We start from the raw sequence: 20,215 nt of genomic DNA, 5'->3' as shown, positions 1-20,215 counted from the left end.
CTGTGACTTTTAACCTGAATTAATCGCTAGCAGCTGGCAATAGTCTTTCCGAAAAGTTTTATTTTTCCCTGGAAGGGGGGTGTATCAACTCACCTCGCCTTCTCCTCGTCACAGTCATGGCAAAACTATGAGTGCTAATAGGCTTCCTTGCATTTCGAAATTAAGCATTGATCAACAATTTGCTCTCTCAAACTTGAACACAGGCACAGCCTTGCAAAGAGAATGAACTTTTGGGCTATGTATGAATTTTTTTAATTAGGAAACTGAACCTTTGTGCGACGTTCTTTGAAAATTCAAATGCCGCAACAAGGCGTGGCGACGCACAGCTTACAGAACACTGTATTATACAAAATAAAGCAAAACTATTTTTTTAATGTAATTTATCAATCATGCTGGAAATTCGGAAACTTTCACGTACTTCCGGTTGAGAACCGCTGATTAAAAAATACGAAGTGGCTATATTTACGGCACTGGTTGCCATGAGAAAGCATTGTTTCCTGGTAGGGTTGCAACTGTCTACCCAAAACGTTAAAATCCTCCAAATAATAAATTTTTGTCAACTATTTTAAATTTTCTCAAATTAGGGCAGAATTCTTTATCATGCACCACCCGTGCCGTAGATATAGCCACGTCCTCAAAAATAACCGAGAGTGCCAACACGAACATATTCTTCGCCTTTCAGGATTGCAAGACAGCTGTTTATTAAAGGAACTGTTCTGATCCTCTAACCTTGCCATGCGCTGATTGGACAGTTCCGAACAAAAAAAAAACACACGTCATTTCAACTTGTTTTGTTGCTAACAATCGGGATTGTAAACGTTGCAGTAACAATTAAATACGGAAAAACAACAGCGATAGCGATATGTTTAAAAAAAAGCACACGGCTACGGTACAAAAAATAAACGGTCTAATCTACACTAGGTCATGACTATTCGGAGATGTGTCTTGATTTTTCCCAACTTGCCGCTAACAGTCTGACGAATATATTACAACGTTTTCTTGTCTTGCCTGTGGAGAGAAGAGAAATGTAAAATGGAGATTTAAACATATCAGTCTGATTATTTTCCCATCTTTCGTTTCCTAGAGATATTACAACTCGTTGGGTAGACAGGAAAAGACGACAAAATATGAGCGATCAGGTCGCATCTCTCAATAGTTGTGACAATAAAACAGAGCATCAAATGAAAAGGCCAGTTTGAACAAAAAATAACGAGGGTCTTTGATCTTAGAGCTTTGGCGTCTGGATGCTGGTTTGGCTAAATGTCACTGTCACAAAGCAGCAGAAACGCGCCATCCACTTGGGGTGTAGCGAGGAATTACAACTTAATTGAAATTTGGCCAATTGCGAAGTGAACATTTGGAACGATTTCTAGAAAATATTTTGTTTAGGCCAATAAATTACACGATAGGCTACACACGTCCCCCACTTACAAAATAATGAGCCGTGGTACAGTGCAACGTAGGTGCAGATAGAACTCATTGTTTCAGCTTTGATGTAATAATTACTTCCAATGTGGTGTGCAAACGAAGTCCACCTTTCACTGCCAAAATAATAGTTGGTATAGTGGTTCTCAGTCTTTTCTTGGCTTCAAGAGTAACTCTGAGTATTTATTTCCAAAACTGCTTTTAAATATGTTCATAAATTACTTTTTACCTAAGTTAATACATCCAATAACCCAAAGGGATCCATGAAATCTAGATAAAAACCACTGTTATAAAGTTATAAACCATCCCGATGAAGTTAAACGAAGCATGTAATCCACATGGATTTTGTCTAGTTTGCGGAAAGGATAGATCACCAGACACACAGGGAAACGTTACTGCATTCCTTGAGTTTTGCAAAAACTTCTAACCTACACATTTCAAGATATAAGTGTAATGGATAATGCAGACGATTCCATAAATCACACCAAGCTTGTACAATGTACAGTATCCGAGTGTGGAAGGTATGTGCTTTTATATTAAAACCTGCGCTCTATGATAAAATAACATCATAAAAAGTGTGAAGAGTCCAGCAATGTTTGCTGGATCAGTTGTCATATGTCAGGCATGAAGTATAACGTCACAGCACGAAAACGATGTTAAGTTTGCGTTACAAGACGTTGATGTTATGTTCTAATCGAGGTAAGTATTTCCAAATGAGTGGTTGCCTAGCAACAAATACGATGAAACGACATGAAAACCCCACAGTCGATGCTTGATCACTTCCTCGGCGACTTAATGAGCTGGGGTTTTTTCCCTTTCCCGGGGCCTGAAGGGTGCTTCTGTTGTCCAGCTTTGGCTCGTACTGCGCAAGGAAATAAAAAAATAATTTGTTTTAATGATTTCTTGGCAGAAGATTACCTCGGTACAGTAGTTGATAAACATAAAAAGCTACATAATAATCTATAAAAAGTGCAACTTTATACGGCAAGTAAAAGATGACCCTTCTGGAGTGGCGGATGGTCTCTCATAGTAGTGCACTGCAACCCCCATCTAAAGATCCTACGAAAATATGTAAAAATCATGGCGTTGATTCTTGGGTTTTTTTTGCGACAGCGCTAACTATCGCGAATGCTAAACTGAAAAGATATTCTCACATCTGTTGATGGATGGTAATCTCCGTGGGTTATCCTGACAAGCATCCCTCTTCCCTCCCATGAGGTGGTTCTTCCAGGACTCTTCACCTTGGGAGATGCTGCGATGACACAGAGGACAGTGATCCTGGGTGCTCGCCTTCAACACTGCAGATGAAGAAGAGTTACAGTTGATGAAGTCTTGGAGTTAGTATCCATTGAGTTATGGTGGAAGGAACTTAGACAAATTTATGAAGAAATCAAGATTTTTATCAAGGTGTTAGATGTATGCTGTTGATAGTAACCATAGAAAATCGGAAAAATACTTTCAAAACGTTGTGACTCTCTAACTATCACTTTACTGTCTGAGAAAGCCACCCGGCTCTTCTTACCCTGGTTTTAAGGATGGTACAAGCACGATAGATTTTAAACTATCGTTCAATGACTGTTGTGTATGTTTGAATAAGCTTTTTCAACTCTGTAAAAACGTTTAATAGAGCACTGGACGGCACTCTAAAGTGCGCCAGTTCGAAACTGCTCCCGAGCATGCGACTGTGTCTTTGGCAAGACACTTAAACGTATGCCTGAAGGTGGGCACGAAGATTGGCTTCCTTGCCTTCCAGTCCAATTGATCTAAATCTTCAACTACTAGACGTAAGCCTTCATACGACAAACAGATCTATAAATGTAAAGTACCTGTGCATCTCTTATCGGCGATGTGTTTCTGTAAGTCGGCTTTCGGAATAGCTTCGGTACATCTTGGACACTTTCCGTAATTGTCCTTGCTGTCACACTCGGCAAGTAAGTGCTCGCTGAAGCCAGATATTTCAACAACCTGATTGGATATTAAAGATTCTGTTCACGAAAAGTACAAAACATAAACGATGCAATCTTTATTTGAACCACGCACAAAATTACACTTTGAAGTAAACGAAACTGAGTTTTAAAACACCTCAAAACTTAGTTTATAAATTAATGTAGCAAGGCAGTATCTTTCATATCTATCACGCAATGTAGCAACCAGTATATAAGGATACTTAATGAATTCTAACACTACTGCGTCATGCCAGTGCTTAGATTTCGCATGACAAATAAAGTGAAGTAAAGAACGCCATTTAAAATATGTTGGCCTCATGGTACATACCTTTATGTTACTGACTATTCTATTAACAATTTCATGTCTGTCAAGTTTCTATTGAACTAACTTTCTACTTAACAACCAACTAGTGAATGACACGTCAGTATTGCGTAGTTGATGACGTAGAATTGATTACGTGAGTCACAGACAGCAAATCCGTCATTATACATTGATTGAACGGTTGCAGACATTGAATCAATGTAAAAATCACAAATTTTGCCGTCTGGGGCGGCACATGTCGTCAAATACCTGTTTACAATTTTCGCATCGTTTCAGCATCGGACAGTGCTTCCAGTAATGCATATCCAATCCTTCCTCGGTGAACGCGTCATCACGCTCCCCGCAAAAAATGCACATCCTGTTACATCAGTGGTTCTTTAAATCAACTTACAGCTGATAGATATCTTTCTGAACTCGTCGGATGGCAATGTTATAATGCATCGGCGATGCAGTGGGCTTTAAGTAATCTCAACGAACCCTCAGAGTGATTGTTTATTTGACTTTCAATACCACAAGTCAAATTCATAATGAGAAAACATATAGACAGGAAGCACTAACGAACCTTGCGGTTTTCTAATCAAAGTGCTTTTTGTATAAAAAGGTGGTATTGACGGATCCCATAGCAGGACAGAACGGCTGCATAGCCGAGTGGTGAGAGCCCTGGAACAGCAATCGAAAGGGCACCGGTTCGACACCGCTCAAGAGCATGCGGCTGTGTCTTTGGCAGGACACTTAAAGGCATGCCTGAAGGTGGTCAGGAAGATTGGCTTCCTTGCCTTCCCGTCCACTTAATCTAAATCTTTAACTGGCGGGCTTAAGCCTGGATACGACCAATAAAAAGACAGCTGATTAACAACAACAAACACACTCACTTGTCGAGAAAGCTGTCGTCTTGGTCAGCTGCGGGGTTAGCCGATTTGTTTGGAGTGGGTTCATCTGTACATAGTTTATTACTATTATTTAGCCAAAGTAAGTTGAAAATGAGCAAATCTTAGATGGCTAGATGAATTGAAAAAGACACTTGATTGAGAATTAGTGAATTGAAAGATGTCGTGAGGTGATTGGGAAGATAGCTTCAGTTACACCTGAACGGGATATGCTGCGATGAATTGGAAGTTTAGTATATTTCGTATACAAAGCTTGACCGAATAAATTTTAAACTAATGCTATCTCCATGCACATGAAAAGGGATGTAGAGAGACATCTTGATACAAAACGACGAATCATAAATTTTCAGTGTACAATCTTTTGTCAAAATATTGATTCTTGTTCTCAGTATTGCGCTCTAAAACTATGCTAGAAAATGGGAGTGTTTGTTCTTGTCAGTTTTATGGAAGTCGCCGTTTCAATTTCGATCACAAAGTGAAAAAAATGAAAAAGAACAAAAATCAAAAAACATCTGACAACCCTAAAAAACTTGGCAGCACTGAAGCCGGAGTGGGCCAGTTATAAAGCGAGGAGTCGGAGTCGTATATTTTTCTTCCGACTCCACAGCCTTGGTTCCATAGCGCGTAGTACCACTCAGGTCGCTCACCTTCAGAAAGAACTTGACTTTTACTTGCCGGCTTCTTCACTTTCTTTGTATGTTTATTATCTTGCTGGGGTACCTGCGTCAGATGCAAACAACAAGTGATAATGACGACGTCATGTGTATGACGTCAAGATGATGATTCGTCACAGCTGCTGAGTCGGCTGCGTGGCCAAGTGGTGAGAGGTCCTGCATGACGTTCGGAAGGGCGTCGGTTCGACACCCCTCAAGAGCAACCAGCCGAGTTTCTAACAGAGCGCTTTATGATATGCTTGAAGTTGGGCTCACAGAATGGCTTCCTTGCCTTCCTGCTATTAATCTATGGTAGGATATACCTTCAACAAATAGGGTAAGACGAAGAACTATAAAAATTGTAAAATAAACGAGCCATCCAAGAACTTACATCATTCTTGCTGTTGATTGAGCGAAGGTGGTCGACCTGTGCCTGCAGTTCCTGGATCTGAAAGCAAAAGTGTTCTCAGTGCAATTTCAAAGAAACATGAATAAAATATCAAGCATCCCACAGAGAATCATAAGACAGCTAGGGATATGCACGAGTGACGCAGTTTACAAATTGTCATTTCAGATTGATTCAAATTTTACTGGAGATGACAAAAACTGAGTTTATTTGCGGTAATTCCATCAGTATTGTCTTCATTTTATATATTTCCACCATCGAATGCTTTTATCAACCAAGTAGCCTAGTTACTTTGCGGCATTGAAACAAAGGTAGCAACTCATTAATTAGTGAACACGTCGCATAATAGTTTGTGTGAAGACAGCTGCGTTAAGGGGAATCACCTCTTGCTTCTTCCGCCTTTCCTCGGCTTCTGCTTGCCGCTTTTGTTCCGCTTGAGTAGGTTTGCCGTCAATTTTGTCGAATCCGTCAAAAAGATTCCTGAAAACAGCAAAATTCTTGTTGCAAAAATCTGTTGAAGTCAATTGAAAAAACCAATGTAAAACTAAATATTTCTTTATATCGCTGTGACAATCTTTACATTACAAGGCAACGTCTTTTCGAAGCCAAACTGCCAACAACGAATATGATGTCTTAGCTTAGACAAGCCTTCATCTCCATATCCTCCATTCAGTATCAGGTGGTGCCACCCACCATTCCGCAACCCTCACCTGTAAAGTGGATTCTTCCTTGTCATATGATCGTCACTGGGAAGATAAGCTTTGACAGGAGTCCCAGCCATCCTGTAGATCTGGAAGATGACCTTGGTAGTCTCCTCTCGGACAGATCCAGCAGCATGCTCCAGAGCAGCCACACAGAACTTCATCACCGAATCCACGGTCAACGCGGGAGCTTCCAGACCTTCGAGAAACCACAAAATTACCGTTTGTCAAAGTACAAGACATTTTCTACGTTACTTGATGGTCCTAACCGTGGTAGTCTACCGGCGATCGTAAAATGTTGATCAGAAGACATGGTGCATGCTACAGTGTTTCAGTTAATAAAACGCAATATTAGAAAATTGTAAATATAATTATCCGATAATATATAATAATATAGTAAGTTATATGATTCATTGATTATATAATATAATATTTGATAGTTAAAATATAACATATAAAGTATTAATATTCCAACATAATAAAAAGCCACAGTTATCATAACAGACAAGTTTATTTAAAGAAGTCTCATAATAAAATGCAGACTACGTTAAAAGCTAGCACATGAACGAACCATATTTATCGAGGAGACGCTTCAGCAATTCGACGCGGCTCAATGCCAGTCTGTTGGCAGTGTCCCGCTTGAAGGGTGGGACGGCATGCTGGGGCACAAGATGAAGCTGGTGGACAGAGGCAAACTCGCTCATTCGAACGATGTAATCAAGGGCGCTCGTTCTAGAACGGGCAGCCTAGAAAAATTGATGACATTTTAAAGAATGACAAAGAAGCGCATACTCTATCTTATCATACAGTAGATGTATAATAATAATAATAAACATTCTATCATATTACAGAAAAATTAACAGGGATGAGTTATGTGCTACCCAAAGATTTCATCATCATCACGTTACATCATCAGGCGCAACACTTGATTACAACAGAAGCTCAGCTCTGCTTGCTGCATTAAGCACTTTGTTTGCAATAACTATAATTTATCCTGACATATTTATCATGTTATACCATATCACCTCATACCCATGCCGACAAAGATGGGTTTACAAACGCGATAAAGTAACATCTCTTCAGTACTGCTTTGTGCACAACCGGAGCCCCTGTTCGAAAGGACGCGAGTTCGACACTTATCCAGAGCACCTGCTGTGCCTTAGCAAAACACTTAACGACATGCTTTAAAGCTGGGCACGGATACATATTGGCTTCCGTGCCTTCTCTGGTATGCTTAATCTAAAAGACACCAAACGTAACCCCAGACAGCAAATTAGTCGTTTTATTACATTGATTCAACATCTGAAGATGTAAAACACAACTGATTTGCTGTTTGGGACCTGACACAAAACAAAAAAAACACGGCGCTTCACATCATGACAAATTGATGCTTTTGCATGTCTCAGCATTTTTACTAATTAGGAAATTTTCTGTTTTTAGCCCGTTTCGGTGATTGATGATGAAGGTTAAGCGGACAGTACAGCCAATCTTCGTGTCCATCTCCAAGCATGTCATTACATGTTTTGATAAAAACACAACCGTGTGCTCGCGAGTGGTGTCGAACCTACGTCCTTCCGACCGTCGTACAAAGGCTTTCGTTCACCACTAGCTTAAGTAGTTGAAGTGCACTCACAGTTTCACCAGTCTTCTGAATCAACCCGGGCAGGGTGTGGGATACAGCGTGTGTGGTCTCTGCCTTGCCGAGCTTGTGATGCGGAATGAAGTCAACAAGTAGCAGCTCTAGCAGCCTCAAAGCAGCTTGATAGACAGCGTGGACTTTATCTGGAAAGAAGGAGTGATGGAGTTGTGCCTGTTACAATCCAGCACAAGGGCACCACGATCGCATGGTGCTCTTAGTGAAGATAAATCAACATCGGTTTTGATTCTCCATCTACTGGAAACAGGCTGAGGTTGATGTCTATGCTTGCAGCCCTACCCATCGCAGTCTCCCAAAAGTGGAGGATTTAAGTCCGCTGAAAGCTAGAGGATCTGTTCGGAGTCTGTGAACCGTTTAAGTGATGTGGAATGTGCAATATCTACACGCGTGTCGTGTGGTATATCGTGAATGCTGGTAATGTGAATCACCTAAGTCCTAGTTACTCAATGGCATCAGCTACGTGCAAGGATGAAGCAGATAACTTTTCCTATGCAATAACCACATAAGGCCACTAGGTGATCTGTGAATGAATAATCTCACTATTAAATATTTGATCGCTTGTTTACTTTGTACAATAGGCTATAAGTTGTGTAATATATGCATAATGTAGTTGTACTATAAGTAGAGAGATGGAGGAGTGGCTGCAGACAACTGGTCGACCCTGATGTTTCGGGATGAAGACCAAGCTTCTTTGAAACAAAATGGAGAGAGTACAATATAGCTCTACTCAAAAATGAACAGACGCAGAGCAAGCATCCTACCGTCTCACCTTTTATGGCTCTCTTCACCAGGAAGACAGCCGCTCTCACGTGGCTCTTCAGCTCCTCCTTTGGAGTGTTAGGAGGAACATTAGACAATAGTTTGTACACGGCAAGCAGAGCATCTTCACGGAACGACCACATCTTCGAATACGCGCCAGATACCTGGAAGCGAAGCAATGTTTAAGGATTTAAGTAACTAACACTCTGGTAGAAATCTTATCTGTTCCGCGACATGTCAGTGCGACTGTAAATAGGAAAACTCATTAAACGTGACGAGGTTGAAAATGAGCTATAAATTTATTCCGATATTCGAGGCAATGAGACATGTTGTGGCATGCCACTGAGGCTGTAACTATATTACAATGTGCTGCACTATTTATTTAATATCTGTTCCTATTTCTACAATCGTGTGACTATTACAAGTGACTATTGACTTTACTGGCCGACACAATAACATTGTTCACAAGTAAAACGTCACCATTGCCGTTGTTTTTACATTAAACACTTCACACATTTATTCAACACTATAACATTTAAAAAAACGTTTGACTTGCTGTACCTAGGAACTCACCAGAGGCACGTCAAAGACATCAATAGCAGACCGGGCTTCTCTGATGCTCTTCTCCGACATGGGCTCAGGCTCCCCCACCGCCCCTTGTGGTTGCTCGGGGGAGGCCACAGGAGGGGGCGAAGATATCTGAAGTAGTTTGGAAATTTGTCAAAAATCTAATAAGTTTTCAAATTGATAGCAAAGCACAGAACACAGGGCTTACTGGCCCGCAAAACATGACAAAAATAGGCATATCACAACCCAGGGAAGCCAGTGAGTAAAGGAACATTTTTTTCAGCATTTTGTACTTGAAACGCTCCAAATGTTAGTTTTTGAGCAGACATTTTCAAGTACAAACCTACTATCAATTCGACCAAGTTCAGCTTGGTCCAAGTTAAATAGGAAGACGTTTTTCAGGTCAGCATCCAGGTAGACAAATAACCTGTTCGAGGAAAACCTAGTTTCCTCTTATCAACACAATACCGGTACAATATTAAAGTCTTTTCACATGGTACCAAAGTGGTGAATAATAATTAAGCTAATGATAATCGCGACAGCATGGAGCTTTGAAAACTCACAGAGCCCCAAGAGATTGCGCTTAATATCTGCAGACGCCAACACAAAACACTTATATTAAAATATGTAATGCTTTATCAATGTTCAAAGAAAACGCTAGCTAAATGTACAGCTGTTTGTAATTCAATACAACACGAACAAATTTAAATTTGATATAGCAGCGTCACGTGTTGTACGTTGTTTTAACGTCTGGCGTCGCTGTCAGATTGTGAAGAAAGTTAAATGACTATTCTGTGAATGCATGTATCGGGCGGGTACAGGGAAAAAATAACAAAAGTTCAAAAGTAAACAATTGAAAGCAAGGCAACAAGGTTAGTGCGGACCATGGCACACACAAAAGGCTGCTTTGAAAGTAAACACACTAAAAGCTCACTACAACAACTCATTCTATATTGGATACACGTAATTACCCGTTGCTTCAATGCAACCATAGACATGAAGCTTCATGCTATTTTTTTTTCAAGGTGCAACAATAATAATGCCAGCAAACGACGCATGGCAATGATAAAATAATGTAAAAAGATAATTATCTTAACCCGCCAATAGTAATCTGGAATGGCAGAAGTTATACTTTTTACATTGACAATGATATTGCTATATCAGTAACAAAACAACAATAACGATACTACCTCTTCATCCACGCTTGTACAAGTGTGCTTGCATACATCAACGTAACATAAGTAAAGTTTAAAACAAAAAGTTGATAAAAATAGGCTTTAAATTACACTAGGCTATTCAAATTGAACGGCTCTTCTTATCTGCTACTTATTAAACATCAATTAAATAAATTATCACTGTATAAGAAAACAAACGCAAAATGATCAGGGGTGTGAAACACGTGGAAATCAAGACACAACTAGCTCACACAATCCATACTTTTGTATCGATTCAACGTAAAAAACTGATTTTTCTTGCTGGCCTAGAACACATATTGAGCAACCATGGCTACCACCTACCTCCTCCAGAAATGGATCAGGGTCTTTGTGCTTGCTGAGAGCAGGGATCACTTTATCATCATACGCCACGAAGCTCTCCTCCATTTCTTCATGGTGTTGATGGTGATCAGAGTGGTAAGATGGGGAATCATGCTGTGGGCAAGAACACATAAAAATTACTTGCTCCACACACATAATGGCTGATGATCTTTCACTACAGACAGAGCCAATCGTTTGAAAGGGTCTCCAAGTAACTTTGTTTGCATTTTTGTCTTGACTTGTGCAGTAACACCCATCATAAAATTTCAATAAAATAAACAAATATCAACAAAGATTTTACAGAAAGCTATGTTTGACAATAAATCAACCTAAGTTACTACCAAGAAAGAGGCTGTTCGGATATCGTATGATGTATATTTCTTGCCTTTCTTAAGCCCTTCTCCAATCTGATACTAAACGTAACATACCCACCCACCTGTTCAATGACACTGTGTGATGACACTGCGCTTTCGTGGTCGACGTAAGCTTCAACTACAGGGGTGGGTGACCGCCGGGGTTCGGGGGAGAGGTGATCGCTCGGAACTTTGCGGGGACTTTCTTGACCATCTGCAGCCAAAACATTGAGATGGTGACTTCCAACTTTTTTAACAAATTTGGATTTAAAATCGACATACAAAAGACAAGGTATTTTCAAAGACAGATTTACTAGAGTCAACATATATATAATATTCTTTACTACAGCATAGGATGATTTAGCTCTAGTACAAGTAAGAAGATGTCACTGTTTTATTAATATTGAACCAACAAATAGCCACCAACATAATGACAACAACTACTTTCGGCTACTCATAAACTGAACTTCTAGTCAATGCTATACAAACTAATGTCATTACTTTCTACTTTTCGGAGAGGGGATACGCCATCTTTTTCTGGCAGGTAAGGTGAGATCCCAGCATCTTCCAGGAGGTTGTGCCTCTGCAGTTGCTGATAGACTTTCAGTCTATACTCATCCATCTGTGTTTTCTTGCTCTTAGCCAAATCATAGTCTTCGTGCTCAATTGCTCGCCTTTTGTCGAGCTCATATCTAAAAGCGGAAAAGATAGGTTAGTACTGTTTGACAAACATTTTATTTATTTAAGTTATTGTCGTGTTCCTTGGTATGGCAAAATCGAAGTATCAGATGTAGCCCATGATACATAACTACGACCGACAATTAAAAGTGGTACAATCTCACAAGCATGGATAAAATTACAATTCTTCGAGTGAAGAGAGCCGAATTACATAACAAATCACTAATAAATTTGTACTTTTCATATGAGTGTTACCAGTTGCGACAAGTTCACTGGTTGGTTGGTTGTGGATCTCTATCCTCGGACTGACAAAGCCTTGACAGGTTATTCAAGGTAGTTTCGCACACTTGTAGAGGCTCTTGACGCAGGGCCGGTTATCGAGATTGATACATTGAAGTTTTCCGATTGTTGAACTGTTGTTGCCGAGGAATTACTCCATTCACTAGGTGCCGCAGAATGGAGAGCAGTCCTGAAATGCGTTGCTCAAGCGCACATCCCGAACCAGCGTCGCGTGATCTTGAACCGGGCGCGTAACCACTGAGCTAACGGGCGGACAATAGTAGAAGTAAGTTCAGACATTCACTTAAACGTTACACTGTCAAGTTCACTGTCACTTGTTTTTTCAAAATAACTCAACACTCCTCGTTAGAAATGAGATGCAATGTAAAACAAACCTGGCTAATTTTTCTCCAACTTTTTGAAGATCAGCTATTGCTTGTTTCATTCTTTTGGCCACGTCAAAATTTTCTTCTGAAACATTTAATGCAAACACATGAATGTGTTTAAGGCACGCTTAACATTGACCTTCAATTGAGTGCCATACATAGCAAGCGAACTCTAAACCTCTCACAAATATCAAGCGAAGCAATCACGATTAATGCGTCCAAGATTTGACTCACAACAATATAAAATAAACAACCACGTCGTATGGCAATGAAAATGCCACAAGAAAGCAGACTGTGCAATAAAATATGTTCTCCTTTGATGGTCTTAGTATGGTGGAATGTCCAAAAGTATACATGCTGTAGCTGCTATAAGTACTAATTAGCCTATGCCTACACAAACAATAAAACATACACATGACAGTGTTAACTACCACTGGCCAATTACCGTTGACTGCCTGTTTCTTTTTCACATCCAATCGTCTTATTATCCCAGCGACTTCTGGATCCTGTATAAATAAGTTCAGACATTCACCTGTTACACTGTCAAGTTCAACAATTATCAGTATGCAGTGACACAAATATAACACTTCATAAATGACCTTTTTGGCAATGATTACATATAAACGTGCATCTGCACGATGTCAGATGACTGGTGAAGTCTTAGTTCAACATTCAAAAGAGTGCCAATTCGACACTGCTCAAGAGCATGTGGCTGTGTATTTGGCAAGACACTTAAATGCCTGAAAGTTGACACGAATTGGCTTCCTTGCCTTCCCGTCCACAATTTAAATCTTCAACTGCCAGGTGTAAGCCTGGATACGACACATCCCCAATTATCAATATCATCAAAGTCACAGCAATTCCTTTAAACTGGTGATAACGGGATACAGTTTTATTGGGTTTAATGGGAAGCTTTATGGCCAGTAAAATAGTTACACCAACAACCAACATATATACATTCTTGTTGTGCAATTAAATGCCAGTAGGTAAACTTTCTCGGCCTGATGGTGGTAGGCAGTAAGAGATTCTTTTCTGATATGCAACATAAGCTTAAAATACCTGGTACATGTCAAATGCAAGATCATCCATTGGCGAAATAAAATCAGGTTTGCTCATACTGTCATTGAGGTAAAAAGCAGAATTTTGAGAAACTTGATCCTGAAGTTTGGAAGGTCGTCGTAGGTTGTTCAAGGGATCTCCAATGGTATTAAAAGCCATTAGCCCAACCTAGTAGAAACACATCATACAAGAGAAAAATAAAAAAAATAATGTTAATAGCAAATTGGCGGCAATTGATCTTCAATCAATAGTAGCAGCTAAATAAACATTTATAAATATCTACATTATAAAAAATGAAGGTTTTTAGTTATCAAAACTGCAGTTATACGTCTATTGATCAAACGCAGTATCATAGTTAAGAGATCCAATGCTTATCATCACAGGCCTGCACAACTTAAAATGAGGCAATCAAAAACTGTTTGTTTAGGCAGCATGCTAACTTTGTTGTAATGTTTACATAATCACAAATACCTGATTATAAAGATTGAATTTATTGAGGTGGTTTTTATGGATTACTAGTCTGATGTATTCTCCTTCGGCATCAATGTGAACAGACTTCAATTCCCGTGATTTGAAACCAGTCTTCTCATTGTTTGATAGGTATATGTATCTATTTGAAACAAGGTAATTGAAAAGCACTTCAATAAAGCATATCTATTTGTTCCATTTTCTATTACACATAATTGTTGTTAAAAAAAAAACTTCTTTTACACCAAATGTATGTATTATATACATATACGAAGCAAGGAGATCTTTAATGCACTTACCCAAGTCGCTTAAAGTTGTCTGGAGACCCGCTTGTACCAATAAAAAATTCAATTTTGGAACCAATCATATACTGATGGGAAAGAATTTGTAACTTTTTAACATGACATGGTTCATTTAAATGGATGATCAACTCTTGTGGATATACACAAAACCTAAGAAGATAAAAAAGATATATAATTATAAAGACCGGTCCTGCTCTTCCAAAAAAGATCACAGTATCATATATATATGCAGTAAGCATGACACAATGTCTCTGTAGAAACTAAATAACTTTAAACAAAATTAAAGAAACTTCATATTATATATACACTTTTTCTATTGAAACAAAAAATTACTGTATGGATTTTATTCAGTGATATTGAAAAACATGCCATGCATAAAATAAAAACTTTTTTCAAATCATTTAAAAAATAAAATAAACTATAGCCTAAGTATTAGTACGTTAAGAGGTGTATCCAATCTAATGGTACTTCAACGATATCCTGAAAAGTGTTATCTTTATTCTTTTGTTGTATCAGATTAGAGAAAGTTATAAAATGAAAGTATCATTGCTAAGAAGGGATCTGAGACATGGTAAACATGACTTGAACATCAATAGCATTTCAAACTAGAACCGTAAAAGCACAGTAAAAACATTTGAAAGTCTGTCAAAAGTGAAAAATAAGACAGTGTGGTAGCCTACCGACAAACAGAACACTGATACTTGATTAACAATGCGTTTACTTTCTATACCTGGGTGTTTGCCATCCAGGTACAGTGGGGTTTTGATGTTCCAAATTCTTTGCACTGTATCCTTCAGCTTCGCCAGTAACCCCAACAACAGAATATCCTATTTTTCTTGGCATTCTAGTGCTGATGCTACATAAAGATAAACGCATTTCTCAATAATTCCCAAACCATAGCAAGTTATTGGCAATTACAGTACGGTAACATGAATTTGGGTGCTTAAAGGCTGACTGATTGTATCAACAATTGTTTATTGAATTGCAGAAGCTATTCTAATCATATAGGATAACCCCATAGCCTCTGTAAGTACGGTAGTAGGTACTTCTAAATACCTTTGTCGGTGTTGCAGAATGTTTTCAAGTAAAAATTTTATTTATTTTATTAAAGTGGGTTTGATATAAAAAAAAACTAAAGAAATCAATGATGGCCTACTAGAATTCATAACTGCTAAGTTTTTTACGCAACAGAAGCAAAGCTAACCAAGCAACAAAAACCGCCAAGCTGGGCAACCTTAAACATTATTATATAGGACAGTGTCCGCATTTCCAGGATACATTTTCAAAGGTTGCTGCACTATAATCTTTTCCTTTTCATGGTAGCCTAAACCATAATTCACAAAACTAGTCTGATTGCAACTGGCAACCGTGAAAATGGGTATTTGGGGGTACCACTGTGAGGCTATGATCCACTAGTCGATCAAGCATGAAGTTCATTTTTTTCCTTCGCCAACTTTTCAATAATGACAAAAATTTGCCTTTAGTAACGTCTGCGTGTTTGCAAAGTCTGCGTGTGGGACATAAAATTTATAAAACTTGATTGCTTTCCTGTATCAACTAATGTACGGTAAGCAAGTCTGTGTGCAAGACATAAAACTTATCAATCATTTCAGGCCCCATCTGAAGCTTTGCTGCCTTAAACCTAACATATTATTTAGTGTACTCTCTCTTACAATTTTTTGGTTTGATACTGCAGCCTACAACTTCAATGCCTGCAATTTTTTCTAGATCTGCTAGGCTACAGGGTAACAACAACACTCCTTAGAACAACACATTACATGCTAAAAGTTGTTTTCAAGCTTATAAGATATCAAACTGAGAACACCAAGTAAAAGTTGTAACAACTCAACTGTAAAACTAGTTTCTAACTCAGTAAGCTAATGCTTGGTTACTGGAAGCTGATTTTCAGCTGCTTCATAAACACGGTTGTCAACGGTTTTTGATGCACATCGGTTCAGGCAAACCCAACATTCTGATATCTGATAAATCAGAAACGCATTTTCTGAATTTTAGAGCATTACGCACAGAATTTAAAAGTTACAAATAAAATATCAGTGAAATATTTTCGCCTACTTGAATCTAGATTTACGTAACAATTACATACAAAGAATGAACTCTTTCAATTATATTTGAAGTAGATCATAGTTCATAGATATCATGATTCATGAGTTATTTAAAACATAAAATGCTAAAAATACAGAAAATGATTCGAAAGTTTTCGACTTCGCAATCAGGGATATCTAAAACATATATAGAACAGATAGAACAGATAGTTGTTCTAGATATCCCTGTTCGCAATGTAGGCTACCATGGAAAAAAAATTGTCATTCACTTCTTTGTACAGTATTTGTTGCAAAGTGCTTGTGCGAGCTTCAAATTTGTGTTGCATGACAACTTTGATACGAAAAGTTTCTTTGCATCCATTCAGAACTTTAGTAGGTAATTTTTTTAATCTTGAAATTGGATTGTTTGTGATTGTCATCATTTTATGATTAATAAACATAGGATATTGGCTATAATCAGAGATGTACGTATGCGCCGCAAATTCTACGCCGCATACATGCGGCGTAGACTTTTTGTTTGCGCTAACGCTTGCGGCCACATTTTTTTGGATAGTTTGCGCTTGAGGATGCGCCGTAAAGTTTTCGCGGTTTTTTAGCGCATAGCGTCAACGCATACTTTTTAATGTCTTAGTTGTTGTTTGCAATTTTTTTTGTCAAACTGCAAAATGTTAACGTCTTGCAATTGCCCATTGTTCTAGTGTTGTGTCACAGTGTCATCTATTGTTCAGTCAGCTGGAGTTTGTTTGTATATCGCACTACTGCCTTTGACGCTAGAGTCCCACGTGGAGACTGAAGTCTTGCAGAAAAAAAGAAAGAATTAGTTAAAACAACTTAGGCCTACTGAGAAATTACGGGTCAAAACAGGAATGTAATGTAAGCAAGCAAGTAGGTAGGTTGGTAATGCCGCTCCATGTAAAATGTAAACAATGACTTGGCTTCGTAGTGTGAAGTTTTTTTAGGCAAGCAGTGTTGAAGGCGTTTGTAAGCAATTGTGAGCACTTTAATTTATATTAGTTAAGTCTTGCATTTTGGGGAAAATCAGAAACTTCTCAGGCAATGAGCAGTGCAGTCTATGTATCTAAACAAACTCAAATATTTGGTCTCCGACCGTGATTGCTTGCATGATGTTGTACTCTGTATGTTATATGTAGTACATTACTTTGCCGATTATTCTTGTTGTAGGCTAGGCTATGTAGCGTAGACTGCGTAGTAATGTGTAGGCCTACATACAGTAGGCTATCAAGCTAAGGTAATTTTTACTTGACAATTTATACATTCTGTTGCGTAAGTATGTAATTATATATGTTTTGTAACTTGATGAGCAGTTTAGAAAAACATGCATCCAGGGGCCAACTGTGAGAGGCTTTTGAGTAGCCTACTGCTAATAACACTAGTAATGCTAACTATCCCTGAATGCTAATAACAAAGAGTTGTGCAGTTCAGAATCTAAACTTGCTTGTGTCTGGCAGTTTTGTCTTCCATTAACCCACTTTTTAAAAATCTTATCAGAAAAAAGCATAGAGCTTACTGAGAGAATTATGGCATTAAAAGCAATATTAGTCTTATTCAAACGGAATTATTTTAAAAAGAGTGTTTTTTATAATGGATTTTTAGGGAGCGACAGTTAGTATATTACTAGGAGCGACAGTTAGTAGGCTATAATACTAGAATTTTCTTGATAGGCATATGCTACAGTTTCTTACACTACACTATTGTATTCAGGGAATAACTTACGGTAATACTAATCTCCAAGTGAAATGGAGCATGATAATACAAATCCATGGCCCTACATGGAAAAGTATTTTAAGCTCTTCTTCGAAAGGCAAAAACTTATATTTTCAATGCCAGATGTGCCTTCCGGCCAAAAAGATAATTTCTTGTAACGAGAAATCGCGAAGTGGCTTGAAAAGTGTGTTGTTTCGAGTGGTTTATACCGTGTGAATGTTTGGCACCTAGCAAACAAAATGAGTATGCGCTAGAGTATGCGCTAACGCTGACGCCGCCAACTTTTTTTACAAGTTGCGTTGACGCATGCGGCGTATAGTTTTTCGAACGTTTGCGTTTGCGCTGACGGCGTCAATATTTTTTGTATGCGCGTACATCACTGGCTATAATATTATTCTGAATGCTTATATTTGTTTTGTAGTGGTTAATTAATATATAATTAGATTGATACCGCCATCAACGACGCACTGCGTAGCCTACTGTGACTGGATGCCTGCGTCCCACTCCGACGGACTGCCTACCCATCCTAGCAGGCATCCAACCCGCTGAGCTACGCCGTAAAGAAGCCACGATTTCTCTCGCTCGCCGCGCTCTGGACCCGACCATCTCCTCCACGCAGTGACGTTCGGTGGCTTAAACCGTTGGGAAAGCAACTTGGAAATATGCTGCAGCAAGGTAGTAGGCACGAAGGGCGTAACCGTCGGGCGAAGCCCGAAGGCGTGCAACACTTCCAGCGGGAGGGTCTGGGGGGCCTCCCCCAGAAATTTTTGAAAAACACTTCCAGTTTGGTGCGCTCTGAGAGCATTTCCAAAACAAATCAAAAATAAAAATCTGTCAAATTGTGCTTCGCCTATGTCGTGATCATACATCCATTTAATGTTTAGAAGTCATGAACAATCTTCATTTTAACGTTGCAGGACCAAAATCCAGTGTTAGACATGGAATAATAGTTGTCTAAATATTTATTCGTCATGAATGTTCATTCTCAGATATTCAGTTAGGCCTAGGCTACACTACAAAAACTAACACTTAGGCCTAAACATTACAACCGCAAGCAATTTGTACAAAAAGCTGGATAAGTTTGCCTCCTGCGTATAGAAGCTTAACGAATTAAATATTGCATCCGCACCTGAACGTTCATTGGCGAAGTAACGTTATATCAACGCTGTAAAAAAGGCAAAGGCATGACTATGAAAGCTAGTAGGCTAAAGTACATGGCGAGGAGACATCAAAAAACAGCAACAAGCTTATTGGCATTATGATGCTGTGCTGTGTACCGTGACGAGAGATCATTCTGTGCGTATGACGAGATAGTCTAGCTATTGTACGCATTGACGTCACTGGGAAAGCAACTCTAACCATAACACATCTGATTGGCTAAGCAGCTGGTGACGTTTTGCAAAACGAGTGAGGATTGGATAAAACGAAGGTGCTTTTTGACGTTTTTGAACGTGGGGAAAGCAACTGTGAAAGTTGTGGAATTTGTGAAAGTTGCTACTGTGAAAGTTACAACTGTGAAAGTTGCTTCCCTGGAGCCTCAGGGGTTGTTTCTGACAGGAGCGTTTGCGTTAATTGGCATTTATAGGCAAGACATGCGGTTTGGTGAAGACTTAGACTACTCACAAGCGTTACGAGTAATTCTAGTCACAAATACAGTAATTTTTTAGTTAAAATAGACGTGATAAAAATAATAAGAAGTTAAACCTAGAATTCAGTCATTATATTTTGCATAGTTTTCGCTCAGGTAAGCACTGCTTTCCTTGCTTTCCCTCACCGATCGTCACTGCCTCCATGCAACATTCAAGCGACCACCACCTATAAAGCAGCGGCTGAAATCAAGACGCCCCTTTGTGCCCGTCGCACAACAACTAGGCCTACTTAAGAACGCAGAAGAACTTGGTTTAAGTTCGGCACATTGCAGATTGGACGAACCCTCATGTGCAACGTGGAGTGGCAAAATCACACCTCCACGCTCCTTGACTTCATACCCGACGCCGATCCCCGTCCACCAGGGATGTCCCTCGCAAGGCTTGCGTGGGTCAGG

General features: G+C 39.1%; 1 protein-coding gene across 1 annotated transcript; it reads right to left on the bottom strand.

The window, feature by feature from the left end:
* Positions 1-770: 770 nt before the first annotated feature.
* LOC145777015 (centrosomal protein of 104 kDa-like) lies at positions 771-16,325 on the bottom strand. The gene is made up of 23 exons (XM_082588282.1): positions 16,253-16,325; positions 15,114-15,239; positions 14,381-14,533; positions 14,085-14,223; positions 13,614-13,781; positions 13,000-13,060; positions 12,564-12,639; positions 11,713-11,903; positions 11,295-11,425; positions 10,841-10,972; positions 9,330-9,455; positions 8,767-8,920; positions 7,974-8,122; positions 6,912-7,086; positions 6,350-6,539; positions 6,023-6,119; positions 5,625-5,681; positions 5,228-5,300; positions 4,566-4,629; positions 3,943-4,051; positions 3,252-3,390; positions 2,580-2,723; positions 771-2,287 (listed from the first exon to the last, which is right to left on the bottom strand). The coding sequence occupies exons 2-23, from the start codon at positions 15,224-15,226 to the stop codon at positions 2,202-2,204; spliced, it is 2,727 nt and encodes a 908-aa protein (XP_082444408.1). The 5' UTR covers positions 15,227-15,239; positions 16,253-16,325; the 3' UTR covers positions 771-2,201.
* Between the last annotated feature and the right edge of the window lie 3,890 nt (positions 16,326-20,215).

This window comes from Aplidium turbinatum, chromosome 9, assembly GCF_918807975.1.
Source record: "Aplidium turbinatum chromosome 9, kaAplTurb1.1, whole genome shotgun sequence".
In the NCBI taxonomy this organism is placed as follows: Eukaryota; Metazoa; Chordata; class Ascidiacea; order Aplousobranchia; family Polyclinidae; genus Aplidium; species Aplidium turbinatum.
This window is presented reverse-complemented; position numbering and strand designations above follow the sequence as displayed.

Coding starts and splice junctions, on each gene's coding strand:
- LOC145777015 (XM_082588282.1), bottom strand. CDS start 15,226: ATGCCAAGAAAAATAGGATATTCTGTTGTTGGGGTTACTGGCGAAGCT. Junction 14,534..15,113: donor CCTGGATGGCAAACACCCAG/GTATAGAAAGTA, acceptor TTATCTTCTTAG/GTTTTGTGTATATCCACAAG. Junction 13,782..14,084: donor AATTCAATCTTTATAATCAG/GTATTTGTGATT, acceptor TGTTTCTACTAG/GTTGGGCTAATGGCTTTTAA.